At 57.2% G+C, this 21133-nt stretch overlaps 1 protein-coding gene across 1 annotated transcript in view; it reads right to left on the reverse strand.

The window, feature by feature from the left end:
- Positions 1–14540, reverse strand: part of KCNIP3 (potassium voltage-gated channel interacting protein 3) — a 90531-nt gene extending 75991 nt beyond the window's left edge. The window contains exons 1-2 of the mRNA XM_060168557.1: positions 14467–14540; positions 1068–1230 (exon numbers count right to left, since the gene is read on the reverse strand). Coding sequence (XP_060024540.1) covers positions 1068–1230; positions 14467–14481 — 178 coding nt within the window. The 5' untranslated portion in view covers positions 14482–14540. The remainder of the gene's footprint in view (positions 1–1067; positions 1231–14466) is intronic.
- Between the last annotated feature and the right edge of the window lie 6593 nt (positions 14541–21133).

Raw genomic sequence — 21133 nt, forward strand, 5'->3', positions numbered from 1 at the left:
GGCCTCCCTGGAGGCTGCTCTGGGTAACGGAACGGTCAGAAAAGGGTGACGAAGCAGCACAGGTAGCAGGGGCTCAGGGAAGCAGAGGGAGGGGACTGGAATCATGCTGGGAGCGCCCTAGAGTGGGTGTGCAGGTAAAGGACAGGGGCCTGGCCTGCACACACTGCTGGCCCCACCCCATCAAGCCTGGGAGGCTGGGGCCATGAATATACCCATTCTCCAGGCAAGGGGACTGAGGCTCCCTGGAAAACACAGTGTCTGAGACAACGAACAAGACACAGCTGTCAGGATCCAAGTCTTCACCTTTTCCTTAAAGTCAAAGAGGCAGCGTCTCATGCACGCCTATGTGTGTGGTCACAGGAGTGTGCATGGTGTGTGTGGCGTGCACACTTGTGTGTGACGTGTGTGCACCCACATGTGCTTGGTGGGTGTGCACAGGTGTGAGTGGGTGGTATGTGCACACTTGGTGGGTGTGCACAAGTGTGAGTGTGTGGTATGTGTGTGAGAGTATACGGGTTGCATGAGGTCCCCCCTGCATCTCTTACTGCATCACAGACACCAAATACCGCCAACAGCAAGTGCCGGCCATCCATTTCTGCCACAAACTCCCAGAACGCAGCACGAGGTAAAGAGCCAGCCCCAGCCCCTGGGCTGCACTGGGCAGGACCGAGGGGGCGCTGAAGCCCGGGCCTTCTCCTCCCCAGGCCCCTGCACGTGTTTGCACCCTGCAGGTGAGTATCAGCCCCCCTTTACACAGAGGACTTAGAAAGGAAGACTGTGTCACCCAAGGTCACCCGGCCAGCGAGGCTCTGAAGCCCTGCTCCATCCTCCCAGCTGGGAAAATTCCAGCATGGTCCTATCGATCTGTCCCCACCTCCCTGGGTCCTGCCTTGAGGTCAGCACCCTGCACCCTGCGGGAGCAGGCACCGATGAATGGGAAGAGGCGTGAACGAATAGAAACATGTCCCCGCAGAGGCAGAGGTGGTGTGGCCCAGGCTGGGGTCCCAGGGTAGGTCTCTGCGCTCAGAACAGACCCCCACCTTCTTCCCAGCCAGCCCAACCCCTACCTGATCCCTGCGGGGCTGTGCTGGACAGGATCCACTTCACCAGGCAGCACCGCATCAGGGCCTGGCGGGTGAGCCTCGGCCGCTGCCACTTGACGCCGTCCTTGCTCAGCGGTGTGCGCCCGGGGTCCCCCAGGAGACTGCCGTCTGACACCTTCATCACCTCCTGCAGCAGGAACAGGCAGAGTGGTCCTGAGCCCTTGCTCCCCGAGGGGACCTCAGATCATCCCCAGGCCAGCCCTGAGGCCGTCCTTCACTCCACCCAGGGTCTTGCCTTTCAGGGATGCATGCCAGGAGCCCGCAGGCCCGCTGCTGCCCCCGCCCCTGGTCATCTCCTGCCCGGTCTCTTAGCAGCCCCACTCTCTCTCCAAGAGCCCTGGGTCACTGCGTGGCGAGGCCACCTTGCAGGCACAGACAGTGTCCGCTGGAAAAAGCTGCGCCAGTGACCCAGGCTGGAGGAGTGGGTTGAGAAGGACGTTAAAGGCCACCGTGGGGCTCTGTGCACGCTGTGCTCCCACACACACTCCCCACCAGCCACACCAGGCTGCTCTGTGAACACACCCCTTCCACACTTGAGCCCTGCTCATGCTTTAAGATCCCGCTAGCAAGTCACCTCCCCCATGAAGCCCCCCTGGCTTCTAAAGCTGAGGGAGTTGGGTCTGTCCCTGCACCGATAGTTCCACAACAGCACGGACTGTGCAGTGGGAATTTGCTGGAAGAACTCCCGATTGAAGGCAGGGTCTATGGGCAGGGGTTCCCCCCCTGGGCACCCTGGTCTGTTACGTGATGGGGCCCCTGGAAGGAGGGAGGTGAGGGTCCAGACTTACTCATCAACACCCCCGACCCTGGCACGGCCCTGGCTGTCAGAGCCAGACAGTCCCTTAGAGATCACAGCCCAAACCCCTCACTGACTAAAGCCCAGAGAGGGGAGCAGATCTGCACAGGGTCACACAGCAAAGCTGGCCTCCTCACTTCACGCCAGAGCCCTCGATCTTTCTTCACCTTGAGGCAAACCGAGGCCGCATCAAAGGCCCGAGGACCTCCCCAGGAGGGGGCACATGGATGCAACCCACTACGTACTCTGTGCACCCATCTGAAGAAACGACTCAAACAGATGATGGGGGAGGGACTTCCCTGGTGGTCCAGTGGTTAAGACTTCGCCTAATGGAGAGGGTGCAGGTTCAACCCCTGGCCCCCTGGTCGGGGAACTAAGATCCCTCATGTCTCACAGCCAAAAAGCCAAAACATAAAACAGAAGCAATATCGTAACAAACTCAATAAAGACTTAAGAAAAACCCCAAAAACAAAACTGACGGGTAGAACCTTGGAGGAGGGAGCTGTGGGTGGGATGTTAAGATGCTGGGCTGTGAGTGTGGCTGGGGAAAGGACAGCCCGGGGTCACAGTGGAAGCCCGGAGTGGTGAGATTTGTTTTCCTACATCAATATTTTGAGCACCCTCATCTGGCCTGCCAGTGGCCCACCATTCTCAGTGCCCAGGCTGGCAGCAGGATGGCCCTCTGGGCATCTGTTGAGTCTGGTTTGCTGCCCTTGTGCCATGCCTCCTGCTTGGGGCGGCAGCGCCATAGGTGTGGCCTGGCCCGTTGGGTCGCTGCCGCAGGTAGCCCCAGGTTCATGGTATCCGGGATGCGCGGTCTGAGCTCCAGACGTGGGAGGAAGCAGCGCACCCCCGTGGGTACCAGTTCTGAGTGGGTGGGTTGACTGGCCAGGACAATGGCCAATGGGGTGACGGGTTGATGATGTCCCTCCAGGGTTGTGGGGTTTCACGTGTGCTACATTTGTACAGTCCTGAAGAGTATACGGGTGTCCGAAATAAATCACAAACAGATGTACATTCGAGCAAGTTCTGAAGATGCAGAGACCCCAGCGCAGCCCCTGCCTCAGTCAGGTTCTCAGGTACAAGGAGCAGAGAGACGGACCCAGGCTGATGGTAACTGGAAAGGAATCAGCAGTGGGGAGCCCAGGCCAGTCCTCCCCGGGAAGGACAGAGAGCCAGGCTTGGAAGACAGACCAGACCAAGAAGGAAGCTGCTGGATAGCCAGACCTCAGCCACGGTCACCCAGGGGACAGCAAGGGCACCTCCGCTGCTGCTGAATAACACGACCCTGGGGCTAGCACTGCCATCCCAGGGGCACTGGGCCTGGGACCCCCCACTGGTGTGATGGCCCTGCTGCCCCTGGAACCTGGAGGCTGCTGGGGGAGTCTCGGTTGAGGCACTAGCTCCAGTTTCAAGGTCAAGAGCAGAGGGGTCAGATTGTCCCAGCCCAGGTCATATGCCTAATCCCTGGCTGCAAGGAGAGCTGGGAAAGCAAGCTTCTGGCCTTTTAGGTTCTTTCATGCCCTCTACGGAGGCCTTCCTGAACTTGAGGAATAAGAAAAACCCTACAAATATCCCCTAAATTGTGGAGTTTGTGCGAATGCCCAGGTGAGGGGAGGCTGGCGCATTGCCTCCTGCAGGCTCTGGTTAGGAGGGAGAACCCTCCAGGTGCTGAGTTGGCTCACGACCCCATGAGGCCCGTCCACATTTGGGGCTGGGCGGTTGGCCTCCTGGTCAGCTTTCGGAGAAGTGGCCGTCCAGACAGGACAACATCCAAACCCCTTATCCTGACTTTCAGGACCGTCCCAGCCAGGTCCCAGCTGCCGGCTTTCCCTCCTGTAGTCATCACCCCCCAAAGCCACCTCCCCAAGACACACCCTCAGCGGCACCCACCACATTTCTCCTCTTCTCCAAGGCTCAGCCTGCCAATGGGGGGCGGTTAGTGGTGCCCGGAGCCGCAGTTAGGGTGGGCACTCACCATCCCAATGGGGCAGAAAGAGGGGGTGAGCGGGGGTGGCCAGGGGCCCCAGGGTGCCAGGGATGCTGAGGGAGGCACCCTATACACACGCACGCGCATCCACACACACAAGCATGCACATCCACACACATGCATGTGCACACACGCAGGCGCATCCACACACGCACATGCACACACACCCATCCACACATACATGCAAGCACACACACATGCACGCACATCCACACACATCCATACACACGCACACGTGCACACAGGCACTGCCCAGGCTGTCAGAGAGAGAGACCTTCTCCATTATTAATGATCTGCTTCAGGAGAGAAACGGCCTCGATGAATAAAGTCTTTCTTTCGGTCCAGGAGGTGGGTAGGGGGAAGTCGGGCAGCTGGTGCTTCATTATTTCCTGAGTTCTTTGCTGTAGGCTCTGCATATGGGCTTAGGAGAGAACATCAGAGGGAGAAACTGATGCCCTCAGCATCTCAGGCAGGAGCTGTCTGTAGGGACCCCACCCCCCATCTCAGGACGGCGCTGGCGCTGCTGGCAGGGGCCGCCCTGGGCACTCTGTCTTACAGCCAGGCCTGAGCTGATGTGGGGAGACCCAGCCGGTGGCCCGGGGGTTCCGTCCTTCTGGGACGGCTGGGAGGGTCCACAAGGCGGGGCTGAGAGCCCCCCTCATGCATATCTATTCTGGGCCTTAAGGTCACCTCGTTGTCATGACAACCCCCAGGAGGTTGGCAACGCCATGCCCATTTTAAAGATGAGGAAACTAAGTCTCAGAGAAGCTTGGGGGCATGCCAGGGCCACACTGCACTCATGGCCTCCTGGTTCCAAAGTTCAGGCAGTGCTGACCAGGCTGTGCTGCTTAACTTCCCTGGGCCAGGCCCCCGACAGGCCTTGGAAGATGGCGAGGGGCTCCCAAGCCCCCCAACCATGTCAGAGTAATGGTTTACTAATGTCCCAGGCTAAGGAGTACCTCTCCTGGTGGAGAGGGTTGGACGAGGGTGGAGGAGCCCTGGGCCATGTCCTCCAGCTGGCTGAGGGCCAGGACCCCGCTGTGAGGCCCACAGGCGGGGCCTGGGATGGCCTCCCACTTGAAATGGGTGAGGGCGTCCTGACAGCGAGGAGAGGAAGGGCCCACAGTGGCTGGGCACGAGCAGGGCCACACAAATGCCAGGAGAGGCTCAGAAGGTGGGGGAGGGAGGAGGCCGGGGGAGTGACCACCGGCTCATCCTCGTGACTAGCTGACACTCGTCTGTCTGAGGGAGGGTCTGCCGGGGCTGGCAGGGAACGTTAATGGCCACTCCAGACTCCCTCCTGCTGAATAGGGGGGCTCTCGGGCATCGAAGGAGGGAGCCCCGCAAGGTGACACCACCTCACTCCCTGACGCTTCTGTGCAGGGAGATGACAGAGTTGACGAGGCCTGGGTTGGTGAGGAGACTGCAGCACAAATTAAATCCCTGGCCAGCCTGCTTTGAGGCCCCAGTGTCTTCTGCTGCATGTCAGTAAAACCCAGGGCCTGTGCGGACCTGCAAACCCCTCAGTCAATCCCACCTGACCCTGTGAGTCCATCTCGCCTCCACTGCCCGCCTCATCTGTTCCGCGCATGCCCCCACATGCCCGGCTTGAGCACCTCACAGCTTTGCACCTGCTGCTCCTCCGCCACACACTCCCCCCGCCTCCGGCCCCTGCACACGCCTTCCCCCCTGCACACTCCTCCCCACCCCCTGCACACTCCTCCCCCCTCCCCCTATCCACTCCTCCCCCTCCCCTGTCCACTCCTCCCCCCTCCCTCTATCCACTCCTCCCCCCTTCCCTGCACACTGCTCCCCTCTTCCCTGCACACTCCTGTACATTCTCCCTGTCAGGCCTCAGTCAGACCAGGTGATGGGAGACCGCTCTCTCTAGGCTGCCATTCACCATCCATATCAACAGCTGCTGTGCTTCCCAGCACACTGCTTTTGAACCTACCCTATTTATTTGTTTTCCGAGGTGCATTTCTTTCTTTCTCCTGGAATGTCAGCTCTGAGAGCTGGCCCTGGCCTGCTGTGTGCGCTGCTCTTCCGCATCACAGAGCCCGACACCCAAGAGACCCTCACGTCCAAAACTCAACAGTAAAAGAACAAAGCATCCAGTTAGAAAATGGGCAAAAGACAGCCCCAGGCATTTCACCGAGGAAGACGTGCAGGTGGCAAATAAGCCCATGCAGAGTTGTTCCACATCATTAGCCATCAGGGAAATGCAACTAAAACCATAAGGAGATACCACTCGGACCATGGGAACGGCTAAAATCTCAAAAGCTCACATACTATGTGATTCTATTTATACACTTCAAAAGAACATTTTAGAAATGGAACCGATCAGTGGGCCAGGGGTTCAGGATGGGGGGAGACGTGGAAGGGGGGAGGTGGGTGTGGCTATAAAAGGGCAACACGAGGGGTCCTCGTGGTGATGGAACTGTTCTGTGTCGTGACTGTGGTGGTGGAAACACAAACCGACATGTGATAAAAGTAAACAGCACTACGCACACACACACAGAGTGCATGTGTTATAAAACGGGGTAAAGGGTATTTAGGGGCTGTTTTATTTCTTACAACTGCAAGTGAGTCTACAATGATCTCAATAAATTTTCCATTAAAAAAATACTCTCGTACATAGAAAAAAAAAGAACACTTAAAAAATACAAACACACACAAAATCTTCAATAAATACCCTAAGATGCCCCGGTGAAAGCCCCCTAATGCTCTCTCCATAATTTGCCTCAGACCTTCTCCCCGCCTGCTCTTACTGATGCATTTTAACAGCGGATGGAGCCATCCCTCCATCCTCCACGGGCCTCAGGGGATGGTCAGAGCTGGGTGGCAGAGACCAGTGAAGCCAGAAGAGACCAGTGAAGCCAGAAGAGCCCAGTGAAGCCAGAAGAGATCAGTGAAGCCAGAAGATCTGGGTCCTGAGGTCGCACAGCGTCCCCAGCAGTACATCTGGCCGTGTAAGCATTGTGGGCCAGGTCCCAGAAATGGCCCTAGGCTGGCCCCGGGGAACTGCAGTCTCCTCGGAGGCTCACAGGGTCCCCTCAGGGCAGGGGCTGCAGGTGGTCTGAGCCGTTTCCGGCCACTCACCCCAGACTTGCAGCTCCTGCCCGGCCAGTGGGGTCCAAGGGCAGGTCTCAGCTTCCTTCCAAGTCCCCGGGTCTGTGGGGAGCACAGGAGGGACAGAAAGGGCACTGCACTGGCGATGCACCTACTTTCCTGCAGGTACTGAGCTGGGTGCTTTATTTAACGCTCACACCAATCTTTCGAGGTTCCGTAGGCCCTCCTGCAAATTGCCCAGCTGAAGCCCAGATCCTGTAATAGGACTTTCTCACACCCTGTCACCAAGCTCACCACGTTACCCGTGGTGCGTGTTCTCTCTCGGCCAAGGGCAACAAGGAGTCAACCAACTAGTTCACCTTCAGGTGTGTCCTGCTGGGCTTTGGCTGGAGCGGGTGGAGCATCTGGGAGAATCTTGTGCCTGGTACAGGGGATGACTTAGACTCTGGGTGCCCGCAGCATCCCTCTAGCTCCAGCAGCCCACATAGTGGGGGAGGGGTGGGAGGGGCTGGAATTTAATGCTGTTGTTTTGTTTTCATGGCGTTGTTATGGTTACCGCAGCAACTGCTACTAGTTCTCCTTTTACGATAATGATTTACAGATTCCCTTTTTTTTTTTTTTTTTGCGGTACGTGGGCCTCTCACTGTTGTGGCCTCTCCCGTTATGGAGCGCAGGCTCAGCGGCCATGGCTCACGGGCCCAGCCGCTCCACGGCATGTGGGATCTTCCCGGACCGGGGCACGAACCCGTGCGCCCTGCATCGGCAGACGGACTCTCAACCACTGCGCCACCAGGGAAGCCCCTACAGATTCCCTTTTAAATGAACTTGCTGAAATTTAAAATGTGAGTTAATTTAAAGGAAAAATAAGAAACAATAGCACAGGTTGTGGCAGATAAAACCAAATGGGTGACGGCAGAGTACAGACAGCTAGGACATTTGGAGTCTGATCACGGACTGAGGTGTCCCGTTCAGTGACCACTCCCTGCCTGTGACTACGGAACATTTGAAATGGGGTTAGTCCAAGTGGAGAGGTACCATCAGTGCAAACACACACTGGGTTTCAAATCCTTCTTAGTAGAACGTAAAATAGCTCATTAATAATTTTTATATTGATTACACGTTGAAATAATATTTACATTGGGTTAAATAAAATATATTATTAAAAATCTTTTTTTTTTTTACTTTCTTTAATGTGTCTGCCGGACCATTTCAAATGATACCTGTGCCTTGTAATGCATTTCTATTGGCCAGCACTGTTCTAGATGGTGCTCAGACCTGCCAGTTGGGGGGTTTGGGGCAGCCTCCCGCTGCCAGGGCACACCCTGATCCCAGCTCCCCTTTCCCACCCAAGTCCAGGCTAGCGTCAGTCACCTTCAGAAAGGTGGTCTGGTGGAGTGTGGAGGAGAACTGGGGGACAATGAGGTAAGTGGCTAACTTGGGGGGGTACCCAGGTTGAGGGGACTACGGTGGGGGGGTTGAGCCAGGCGCAGGCAGTGGGATGGGTGGTGGAAATATCAGTGTGATGAGTATTTAGGATCTGCTGTAGGTGTAGGTAGTGATGGAGGGGTCAAGGTGACCCCTCAGTAACTGTGACATTTTCACCATGGAGATGGGTACCGGAAGCAGAACAAGCCCTCATGCCTTCCAGCTCCCCACACATGTGGTCCAGATTCTCCACGAGGACGCTCCATTCTCAACCATCACCTGAGAGTTTTCACCACCCCATAGAAAGAGGCCAGATCATTTTAAACAAACCACTGGCACCTGGACCGGGATATCCCACCTGGTGGCTCCTCACCCCCAACAGGCTCCCAGAAACGCCAGTGGTCGGCAGGGTGGCTGACCCTGCTCACTGCCCCATGCCCAGCGTGCACAGCTCCGTCCTGTGGAAGCCCATCTGCTCAGGCCGTTAGGGGCACTCCAAGGCCAGACCACTGAGCAGCTGGCTCAGTTTCTGTGGTTCTCGTCAGCTGGGCTCCAGAGAAGCCCCAAAGAGCATCTCAGAGAAGGCTCGGCAGAGGTGACCTGTGGGCACGTGGCAGCCTTTGGGGCGAGAACACCCAGGCTCCCTTCCTTAGAGGTAATGTTATTGAGTCAATGCATATGCAAGAGGCACAGCTAACTTCTCCCAAATGTTTACAGGCATTTATGCGTGAGACACAGCACGAACGGTTTCATAAGAGCCACCAGGACCCACTGGATGCTGGTTCAGAAGACACACTTAGCTGAGGAGGGGGAATTTCAAGCCGGTTGATGTTATTTCAGTCAGTACAGTGGGAAGAGGTCTGTGGTCAGCCAGACAGGGACTGGATTCCTGGACCCTCACCTCCTGGCTGGGCCACCTTGGACAGAGTACTTGACCACCCTGATCCTCAGTTTGCTCATCTGTAAAATGGGGATAATAACAAGGCTTCACGGGACTATGGAGAAGGTTAAACGAGGTGACATATACAACCCCCCCCCCCCAAGCAGGAGTGATTAGCATTATTCTTCACCCTTCTGATGCTCAGCGCAAGGGGCAGGGCCAAGCCCAGGGCCCAGTGACATCAGCGGGGACGCCCAACTCGCTCCACTCAGCGGACTGCACTTCAGAATCCCCTGGGAGACTTCCCCATCTCTGCCTGCCCAGGGGCTGCGTTATTGATTCAGTGGGGCCCGTGCTGCTCTAGTTTTATAAGGCTTCTCAGCCAATCTGAAAGTGAGCTAAGGTTTAGAGGGCTTATTCCACCGGCTAGGAAACTCTGGGCCTTGTCTGCGGGAGGAAGGAGTCTGGGGTTCGCAATCTCCCTCCTTCCCGGGGCGGGGCTGGGGCTGCCTCGAGGCCAGAGCCTGGGCCAGCGGGGACGTGCAGCCCTGCTGAGCTGCGGGGCTGCCTGGCGCCCTGACCCCGTCCATGGGTGCTCCTTCAGGCAAGCTCACTGAGCGCCCACTCATCTTTGCGTGCTCTATTTCCAGCACTTGGGACAGATGGCAGGAAGTGGCAATGGGCGTTGTGTCGTGCGGGCCCCGAGGATTTGGGATAGGGAGGCTTCGGGGAGCCTCGATTCTCCTCCCACCCCTGAGCACCAACAGGTAGGGGCCAGGCGGCCTGCCTCCTGAGCGGGGAACTGAGATTGTCATGAGTCCCTGAAGAACACAGGCATGCACACACACACACACACACACACACACACGCCTGGGTGCCGCCCCTCCCAGAGCACTGGAGCAGGGGAGGGGAAGACTGGGTCGTCCCTGCCCTGCCTCTAATGCTGCCACCTCGGCCAGGACACTAGCTCTTCACGTGCCTCTTGCTGCCCAGGCAATGAGGGTTTCTCATCAATCCAGGGGTGGGCTCCGAGCTACTCACTGACAACATTCTCCCATGGGAGTGCCCTTCCCAGGCTCTACCCAGTAATCCCCAAATGACGACACTGGCACTCCCACCATTTACGGAGCTCTTGCGATGCGCCAGGGGCTGTGCTAAGCGGGCTGCTGTGGGATCTTATTTATCTAGGAGGTCGATGATATTTCCTCCGGGAAAACGAGGAGACCATGGAACAGAGGAGCTAAATAACTTGTCTGAGGACACACAGCTAGGGCATGAGGGGGCTGGGACTGAGCCCAGATCTGCTGATGCAGAGCTGGGCTAACAGCTGTCGAGGTGCAGCTGTGTATCTCCGCAACCACGTTCGCTCCTGGCCGGGCTCCTCAATTACAAATAGCGGAGGTGGGCCTCGTGACAGGCCAGGAGGCATATGTGTGGGGCGGGGCAATCTGCATCACAGCATCCTGGAGCTTTTGGTGGTGGCCCCCCCACCTCTACACCCAGCCCCCACTGCTCAGCACAGGGCCCGACCTCAAGTGGGGGTCTGGCAGAGGCTATGAGCGCATCTGAGGCTCAGATGGGGAGACTGAGGCCCAGGGAGGGGATGGACCCTGCCCGAGCTCACGGAGTCACTTGGGCAGAGTTGGGGCTAGAATGTGGCTCTCTGGGCTCACTGCCCAGAGTGCCCATCTTGAGGGAGGATTTCTTTTTGGCCTCACCCCACAGCATGAGGGATCTTAGTTCCCCAGCCAGAAATCGAACCCACGCCCCCTGCAATGGAAGCGTGGAGTCTTAACCACTGGACCACCAGGGAAGTCCCAAGAGAGGACCTTAAAACAGGGCCAGGCATAGCACCAGCAGTCGGGACTCGGATTTATCCCTTGCCTGCCCCGGAGGCATGTGCTGGAAGCAGGGGAGGACAGGGGCCGGCCGCAGAGCTGGAGATGAGGCCGGCTAAGGCCAGCAGCTGCTCTGCCTAGCTGAGCACGGCACAGGCGCGGGCCAGCCTGAGGGAGGGCAGGGCTGGGCAGAGACTTCAGGCAACAGATCAGAGCGGGGAGGCTGGGCCAACCGGGAGATGGGACAGGCCCCTCTCAGCTGTCCTGCCCAGCTCAGCTCAGCAATGCCCCTCCAACTCTGGCGCCTGCAGGTCCCCTTGGTTCTCTCCCCGTCACATGGCCGCTCTGTGGCGCTCTAGGATGTGGGCTGATCACAGCTGACAGATGCACCCGTTCCAGGGAAACATCAAGCTGGGGATGGGGAGATGGGGAGGGCGACACAGTGACTCACTCCACACTGCACCCTCCTTTCTGCTCTGTCTCCTTCTGGCCCGGGGCTGGAGGACCAGCAAAGGAAGACTTGCCAAGTTCTTTCCCTTCTCCTTTCTTTGCCTTGGAAACCAAGGTTGCCCCTCTTCCTCACAGAGGCCACATTCAGGGCTCTGCAGCGCTCCTGGCCATCACCAGAGATGCCTTGGGGTGGGGCGGGAGAGTAGATGGGCCCCAAGCCAGCCCGAGGTGGCAAAGCAACTCCCTCTCTTGCAGAAGATTTTGATGAGAAAAGGGCTCCTGATTTCGAAACGCCGGGGTCCTTTCCTTTGCAGCTCTGGATCTGCAGCCCAGACAAGGGGCTGTGGCTGGCTCAAGGTCACATGGCTAATCGGGAGACGTGGCCAGGGGCGGGATCTGACTTACGTGCACTCTCTAAAGGATTCGGAGGGTGCAACAGGCCACAACTCCATGGAGCCAGCGCCCACAGGGATGGGGCACCTCCTCAGCTGCCTGGTCACAGGCACACCCCTCTCTCCCTGTAGCCTTCTCCCATGACCTCCCCAACCATCCCCCCAAGCCCCAGGCAACTGAGCTTTAGAGCAAGACAGAGCAGGGTTCAAATCCCAGCTGTAACACTTTATAGCTTGCAATCATGGGTGGGCCTCAGTTTCCTCATCTGTAAAGAGAGTGCAATACCAAGAGCGACCTCGGGGCTGCCTGGGGGTCCAGGGGAATAATGCAGGTGCAGAGCCTGCTGGAAAGACCATGGAGGGAGGAGTGGCCACCTAAGGGCTCCTGCCCTTCAGCCCTGACCTTGTCCCAGGCTCCACCTCGAGAAGAGTCAGAGCCACCACACCCCCCAGTACAGTTCAGGGCTCTGATTACTTTGGAAATAGGGGAGAAGATTAGGGTCCACCTCCCACAAATGCCCCACAAGAAGGCAGGAACCGGAGCAGGTAGCGGGTCCCGATGGACATGCTGGGTCATGAAGACATCACTCCCTGAAGACCCAGGAGCAGAGCCGGCAGTTCTCTTTGCTCCTTTCTCCTAAGAGTTCACAGAGCTCAAGTCCTGGTGCTGGGCTGGACGAGCCCCCACCCCCACCCCCCGTCCCCACCGCACTGGAGCCTCGTGTCTGTGAAAGGGGAAGTGGCAGTGCCTGCCCTCCCAGGACATTGTGAGGATCCACAAATGACAGTGACAGGCACTGAGGGTGGATGAGTCAGGCAACTCCCAGCCTGTGCTCTGAACTGTAGTCCCTGTTGCCACTAGAGGGGAAGGTGATTTTCATAATCCTTCTGCTGACCTTGGTGAGGGACCCAATGGTGGCTTCCCTCAGACCACTGTCCCTGCCTGGCCCAGCACCAGAAGGTGAGGGACCCACTCCAGCCTCTGGCCAGCCCAGCTGCAAGAGGAGGAGGATTGTCCTATGCCTGGTGGACAGAGTGGGCTGCGTGCACACCTGCATGCAGCCTGACTCTGTGGAAATCCCCACCTCTGTGTGCACGCAGGCTGTGCAGCACAGGCAGCTGTGGGCACAGTCACAGGGCGTGGCTGTGCATTGCGTGTTCATACTGGCGACCCTGGATGCATGTGACCTGTACCAGCTGTGCCACATGCGTGCAGTGAGCACATGGCATGTGAGCGTGCGTGCAACAAGGTGCTAAGTTTCTCTACTTCTGCCCTGCCTGAAGGTTGTGGGAGAGACTTAAGGCGCCTGGAGAGAAAATACCTTCTCAACATGCCCTGTCGCCAGTCTCGAAGGGTTTCCTGTCAGCACTTCTGCCAATCCTCCTGGCACCCCTGAGCAAGGGAGCAGACAGAGCAGGGGTGGCCTGGGGCTCTGGGGTAGTATGGCCTGGAATCAGCAGCCACAAGACCCCATGGGTGACAGACAGGCAGGAATCCATCTCTGGGGGGGATAGGGTGGAGTTGGGGGAGACTGCCAGATGCCAGCCCAGTATCCATTCTTCCTTACCCATAAAACCCTGATTTTAGTCGAGATTTATTTTTGCCCTTCTTTCTACTTCCTGCTGCTTGTATGTGCTGGCTGGAGCTCCAGCAGCCATTTTGGACCTTAACGTAGCCTCAAGAAGAGAAGCCAGTGAGACAGATGGAGCCTAGTCCCTGCTGACCGTAGGGCTTCCGTGCCAGCCTTCTATTGCCTCCCTCCGGACTTCTGCATGAGAGATAAGTGCAAGCAACCTTGCTCAGACCACTGTTATCTGTTCTGTTACGATCAGCCAGATCTTATCCTGGTCTTTCTTCTTCCCTCCAAAGCAAGACTGTCCCAAACACGTGGGGAGCTGGCCAGACATCAGGACAGATGTTCTGAGTGTTAACTATTCTGGGGGTTAGCGTATTTTCCTTTCCCTCTTTATTCTTCATTTAATTATCCTTCATCCTTCCCAACACCTCGCTACCATCTCTTGAACTTTGTTCCAGGCATTTTCCTTGCACTCTCTGTCTCCAACCTCCCAAGAGCCCCACAGAGTAGGAACTAATCACAGTCGTCCTTGTCAGGGGTCTCCCAGCCCTTTAGGAAGTGGCTACTCATTAATTACTTGGATAATTAGACGATGCACTCACTGACCAGCCTTCGAGCGTAAGGCACGGCCTCCCAGCACTCAGCCTTCCCCCAACGCAAAAGGCCATGGGCCCAGGCTCAGAATCAGCACTCCCAGGGACTTAACTGAACCAGGTGGCTGACCCCAAGCTCCTCCTCCGTCCAGCTTCAGTTCCACAAATACCTAAAGCCCCTGCCGTCCAAACGGGGCAGCCTCCCAGCCAGGACACCCCAACACTTACTTTCCCAAAAGCGACCCTACAGGAGACAGCAGGGGCTGGGGTCAAAGGTGGAGGCACAGCAAGGCTCCCTGGTCCGGGGCAACCCCCAGAAGCTCCCGCTCTCCACCCGCGCCGGCGCCTACCTTGGCCCGCTGCATCCTGGGCACCGGAGGAAACTGTTGCCGGCTTCCCCACTGCGCAGCCGAGGAGAACAGGACTGCCGGGCCCGGCTGGCAGCTGCCTCATGTTTGCTGGGACCCAGACGTAATTGTTACCGGCGGCTCCGCGCCCGCCCCCTGTCCACCCGCCCTCCCTGCGCGCTTCTCCCCTAAGCTCCGCCCCTTCTGCTCTGTCTCCTCCCCCGCTCAACCTCCCACCGTGTGTGTCTCTCCTTCTCCCTCTCGCATCTTTTCCGTCTCTCTCCCAGCCTCTCCGTCCTATTCTCTGGGTATAAACCACTCCTAACCCTGCCCTCTCAGCCTGTCGCCAGGGGTCTCTCTCTCTCTGTGTCCCCCTCCCCCGCCCCGTCTGTCTGTAGCACACACTCTGCTCCCCAACCTTGGAGCGGGGAGAGGTGGGGGGTTGCCGAGAGCCCGGGCTGGGGGCAGGGAGCTCCGGCACAAGTTCCTGTCCCAGCACGGGGAGGCGTGGCAGTGGAGCGCGCAGAGGCCAGCCCTCCCCTCCTTGCTGTCCCCTCTCTCATCCTACTGGTTCCTATAGACACCAGGTGGAGTGACCCCCCCATGACCTCGGGCCATTGCAGTCAAGGTGGGCCGTGGAGGGGGATCTCCCTGGTGTCCCTCCAGCCACCCTGCAGATGACCCCTGAGCACCCCTGGCATCCGGGGCATCCTCCTGATGGGGACATCGCTCTGGGCACTGGGCCCTCAATGGCCCCACTGATGGGGGCTCACCACCCAGAGATGGTGATGGCTACCAGGGCCACGTCACGTGCGTCACAGGCAGGGGTCCTTCAGCTAGTTTCACGGGTGCCCCACGCTTACTTATCTCCTTTCACCGCACGCGGGGCCTTGCCGTCGGGGAGCCCTCTCCAAACCTGAGCTCCTTACACACTCCAGGGAGCCTGGTGTCTGTTCCCATCGTCTGTGTCTCGGGTTGGGACCACGTCAGGGCAGCTGAGGGACCTGACCAGACCTCCTGGGGGTTGTGGTGGTGGAGGAAAGGGGTGAGGGCCCCTGAGCATCCTGGGGAGGGGGGACCCTGGCTGCCCCTCAGGAGGGCAGACTCCTGGGCATTTGCTCAGCCCCCAGGGAAACCAGCCAGGAGCCAGGTGCCTGAAACCTCAGGCAAGTTTCTCTTTTCTGCACCCTGAGGAAGGAGCCAGCCTGTGCCACTGGTTCCCCTGGAAACAGAGCCCTGAGACACCCCCTCTTCTGGGCACACAAGAGCACTTGCACGTCCTTCTCTTTTTTTGTTTTTGGGTGTTTTTTTTTTTTTTGAGCCAGCCAATCAGCTCCAACTTTCAGATCAGATCGTGGGAGGAAGAAAATAGTCTGGAGCTGTTTGCCCATGGAGGGAGGACGACTATTTCTAGACAGGAGGCAGCCCGTGTGTCTGGCCCCGCTGGACTTCCAGGACCGCCTGGGCCTCGTGCCAGGCAGGAACTCAGCAGATCCCGGCCCCCCTTCCGCCGCCCATGGCTGTGCCCTGGAAGAGGTGAGGGCGGCTGCAGGGTCAGGCTCAGAGGCTGAGCTCCTTGAGAGCCTGGGGGCCTTTTCACCTGGTGACCTTGGCTCTGAACAAGCAGGGGTTCCCTGAACATGTTGAGTCCTCACAGTGGCCTTGGCAGGGAAGTGCCATTATCTCTGCAGATGATGAAAGTGACACCCAGAAAAGTTAAAGGATTTGCCCAAGGTCATGGGCTAGAAAGTGACAAAGCTGGTGCAAAAAGCCTGTTCCTTTCACCCCTAAGCAAACACATGGCTAAGACCCGCCAAACCTCCCAGGCTCCAGACATCAACTTGGACACTTGCCAGTCGTGCTGTCCAGGACAGGCCTGGCCTTAGGTATGGCCTGGCGCTCGGAGGTGGAACCAGAGAAGGCCCCTCCCCCCAGGTTTGGCGTCAGGACTGAACTTCCGCTACCCAGAGACGCTTTCTTCTGAATTAACAAGCTAATGAGCTTCCAGCTACAAGAAAACAGGGCAGCCGCCCTCCCCCGCCAGGCCCCTGTGCCCTTGGGCCTGGGGTACCTCCCACTTCAGCTGCCACCAAGGGGGTGCACCTCATAAAACACACATGGGGGGCTGCCCCGCCGTGATCTGTGCCCCCCATCCTCCCTCCTCCCCCAGCGCCCTCGGGGGCTTTTCTAGAGCGCTTCCAGCTGGTCCCACACAGGCCTGTGGGGAATGCAGGGATGAGAAAGGGCCGGAGAGCGTGGAGGTCAAGGACACCCCAGAGCAGGGCTCCCCATGTGGGCCTCAGCGGGCCCGACAGTGGTGTGGGCACGTGGGCAGCGGCTAACTCTCCCTGAGAATGTCTGGGAGTTTCCGGAGATTCTTTGGCAGTGCACCAAACCCGAGAAAGATCAAGGAAGGCTTCAGGATGATTTCCTTGCCGGCCACGAACTCCAGCCTGATAGGCTTCAGCTGTGGCTTTCCTCACACTGCAGAGCGGCGAGCCCGAGGATGCGGGAGTGTGGAAGGGGGAAGGAGGGGCTCATTTCAAGCCTGGAGGAAGGTTGAGTAGCTTGCATTTGAGGAGAGGCAGTGGCAAGCCATCTGAGCTGGCTCAGGGCCTCACTCTAATCCCATCTTGGTGAGGGGCTCACACCACCCCTACCCACAAGCCTTGGGGGTCTTCCGGACCTTCCTCAATTGTTACACACAATCCTCTCCACTCCAGGCCCAGGTTCAAACCCCTCCTCCTCGGTACCCCAAACCTGGCCCCATGGAGTCCCCAGTCTGTATGTTTCTTCCGGACCCTTTCGGGCCCTGGTTCTGCCTTCCCCTGGCTGAGGGGCACAGAGAGGCAGACACAGAGACAGACAGAAAGATGTTCAATACAGTTTCAGGGTTTGGGCCCTTGCTCCACCAAGAGCCCCTGCCTGTGAGGAAGGCCCCCTCTGGGTGGAGGTGGGTCTCACCAGGCATGTGGAAACCCCTCCCCACAGTTCAAGAAACATCTGTTGCCCCGGAACAGTGCTCCCCTGGACACCACAGCACTCCGGTGTCACCATGAGCTAGCACAGCTGTGGAACTGGAAAGCCACCGAATGCAGCCTTATTTGTCTTCCACTGGCCCTGGAAACCTCTTCCGCTGCCCGCCGCCCGGCGGCTGGATGGAAACCCAGCAGACCCGGGATGCCGCTTGGTAGGGAGATACGGCGGTCCACTACACCTCACACAACAGTCTCAGCTGGGGTCCGGGCCCTGCTCAAGGCCAGGCCTCCTGCTGCACAGCCCAGGCCTCCGCCCAGCTCAGGTGGAGCTGTCCTGAACGTCACCCTGGGTTTGGCAGAGGTTGGAAACTATACCTCTCCCTCCTGCGGGCGCCTCCATGTGTCCTCAGAGCCTGGCCACCACTGGGCACCTCTGCAGCTTCCCCCTGACCAGGGTACTTCACATAGGTCTCAGGGGTGCCAAGGAGCCCCAGCCCGCCAGGCAGCTCCATCTCCGCACAGCTGAGGCTTGTCCACCCCCCCAGGCAGCCTCCAGCTGACCCTCCCTCCCACGAGGCTCTTGTCTGGGCCAGCAGCCTTCTTCCTGGCTCTGCCGGCAAAGCAGTCAGCCTGTCTCTTGTGCTTTAGACCCCGCAGGTGGGGCTGGGACCCGTCCGCTGGATTTCTCAAACTGCAGGGGACACCTGGAAGGCTCTGAAGCCTTTCTTTAAAGCCCCTTCCTTCTGGCTTGATGCGAAGGGAGGGTCCCCCACCCCTCCCCTTGGGCTCATCTCACCTCCCCCAAATCTCTCCCCCAGCCTCAAAGCCTGACTCCTGGGTACCGTCAGTATGGTGAGGGCTCGGGCTGCTGAGATTGTGCATTGCTGCTGGGCAGAAGTCAGGGGCCGGGTGGGCTCATCTCTGTGCACACCCTGCCTTCCCCTCCCCCGGTGCTGCAGTGCGGTTTGTAAGATGGGTAACTGCTAACTGCTCCGGGGGGTGGCACAGCCGTGAAGTGCAAGGAAGGATTAGGGGCCACGGAGAAGAGGCTTCATTCCAGCATTCCTGGGGTGTGGCCCAGGCTGGCCACCAGACTCCTGGTTCAGTCCCTGCATTCAGGTCTGGAGAGACAGGGCACTAGGAGCTCCGAGCACAGGCCCTGGGTCCAGGAGGGTAGGAGGGACACTGGCCTTGACCACCCGGAGAATTCAGGTATCCCCTGAATTATAAAGTACCCCCATTATCAGTTGATTCTTTGGGGTAAGTTGTGCCCTTTCTCCTCAGCCCGCATCCAGTCCTGTGCCTTAGTTTTCTCAACCATAAATAGGTAAATAACAGTGTCTATCTCGCAGCTAATACATGTGCGCGCTCAACACACTTCCCGATTTATACTCAGAGCTCAATAAATGAAACTCTGTTTGTCCCCTCAGGGAGCCTAGGCAGGCCCCTAACCGTATGACCCTTCCTTTGCACACCTGGAGCCAGACAGAACTACACTGGCCAGCCACCTGGGACCCGACACCCTGGCCCACGTAGCATTTCTCTGGCAGAATCTGCCACTCATTGCTTATGGCCTTTGCTCTGGGATGGCCAGGCTGGCAGAACTCCCAGGGCCTCCAATCTGTCATCCCTCCTGCTACAGGGACAGCAAGGACACTTGGATCACATCTTCTGGGAGACGGAGCCTCCCTCCCACACACCCACAGGGAACGCGGCTGACAGCGTGCCCAGGAGGAAACCTCCAGAGCCACCAGGGTCAGGGCATCTGAATCAAGGCCTGGCGGGGCTTCAACTTACGGGACCTTGAATCAGCCACAGAGCTTCTCAGAGCTTCATCTGCTCAACCGTGAAACAAGGATGACGATCCCCACCTGCTTCAGGGAATGTCCTAAGAACAGATGAGACTGTGACCTCGAAGGGGCTTTGTTTCACACATAACGTAGGATGAGCATTGTAGGATCCCAGCATTTTAAAACTGGGAAAATATGTAACATATTTCTCTCTGTGGCTATTTCTGTCTGTCACCTGCTGAGTGCCACCCCACCTCCAGGTTACCAGAGCCCACAGTGATGCTCTGAACTGAGCTCCTTTGAAAAGTCCGTGTGCAGTGCCCTAGGCCAAGGTTTCTGGATACTAAATTCAATGAGTGGCAGCCTTTCCCAATTCACAGGGGGAAACTCAGTTAATTTTTTAGGACTATTAACTTCTGATCATGCTGGACTAGGTAATTTGGACTAAATTCCCAACTGAGGACAACGAAAAGCTGCTCAAAAAATATATTTTTTAAAGTTTGATTCAGGGGTATCAGGGAGCAAACAAGGCAGTAAAAAAATCACAGGGCCAAGTTCTGGGAAAAGAAGGAAACCCAGAGATGTGTGCTGGCAGCTGGGGTTACGTTCTCCCTAGGGGGTCTGCTGAGCCCAGAAGATACTGCAAAGGTGCTGAGCAGAGCTGTTAGCAGCCTCTGGGACTAAGGAGGTCAAAACTAGGCGCACCAAGAGCAGGGGGTACCCGGCAAATCTTTCATGCTTTGGGTTGGGACCTCAGAGGGTTTCATCCCCAGAATATGAATGAACTAGAAATAGACAAGTGCTCCAAGGGACTGCAAATCATCTCAGTCCCTGAAAGTAAAGTAAAACAACCTGGTTTGCAGGATCTCAAGGCATCTGCCCGAGGTAAACATAATCCTCACGGAGCAAGATAATTTCATCCTGTGCCTCAAATTATTTCTACAGGTTTTCATATAAAATGTGTGGCACTTGGGCTTCCCTGGTGGCGCAGTGGTTGAGAGTCCGCCTGCCGATGCAGGGGACACAGGTTCATGCCCCGGTCTGGGAGGATCCCGCATGCTGTGAAGCGGCTGGGCCCGTGAGCCATGGCCGCTGAGCCTGCGTGTCCAGAGCCTGTGCCCCGCAATGGGAGAGGCCACAGCAGTGAGAGGCCCGCAAACCGCAAAAAAAAAAAAAGAAAAAAAAACAAAGTGTGGCACTCAATTTTTGCCAAGTATGTGAGGAGACAAGACAATACTAACAAAAACCAAGAGAAACAACAGACACTGGAAACAGACTCACAGAGGCTCCATATTAGGGAGTTATTGAACTTTAAAATAACCATACTTGTTTGCTCAGATACATAAAAGGTAAGATAGGCAATTTTGATAGAGAACTAGAAATGATTTTTTAATCATTTTCTAGTTCTATTTTTATCCCATCAATCTCATTCTTAAAATGCAGGGTGCTTCAGTTCCCCACACAGGGCAACATGAAAAGCAAGCCAAGAATCCTCTGGGAAAAGCCCAGAAGAGGCGATCGTGCTACATTCAAGGATGCTGGTCTGAGAGTGTGCGTGCCATAGTGACCATACATTGTGTAGGCACCATCCCAATTTCTAGTAGCAAATTTGTTGCTGGTTTGTAAGATGCAACTAAACATAGACACCCTCTGAAACTCAGCAGACTCTAATCTTGAAGGGCTTTGCTCCTTTGAACAGGGGCCCATCTCCCTCTTCGCTTGTATCTGCCCAGACCCAGCTCTGCCCCCGGACCAGAGCAGTCATGGCAAAAAAAAAAAAAAAAAGCAGCATTTGAGTCTTTGTTTTGTGCCAGGCCCCTGCCAAGGGATTTCCACACACTGTCACATTATTCACAACCCTAGGAGGCGGCTATGACTATTTTCCCCATTTTATAGGTGGAA

This window comes from Lagenorhynchus albirostris, chromosome 13 (genome assembly GCF_949774975.1).
Source record: "Lagenorhynchus albirostris chromosome 13, mLagAlb1.1, whole genome shotgun sequence".
Classification (NCBI taxonomy): Eukaryota; Metazoa; Chordata; class Mammalia; order Artiodactyla; family Delphinidae; genus Lagenorhynchus; species Lagenorhynchus albirostris.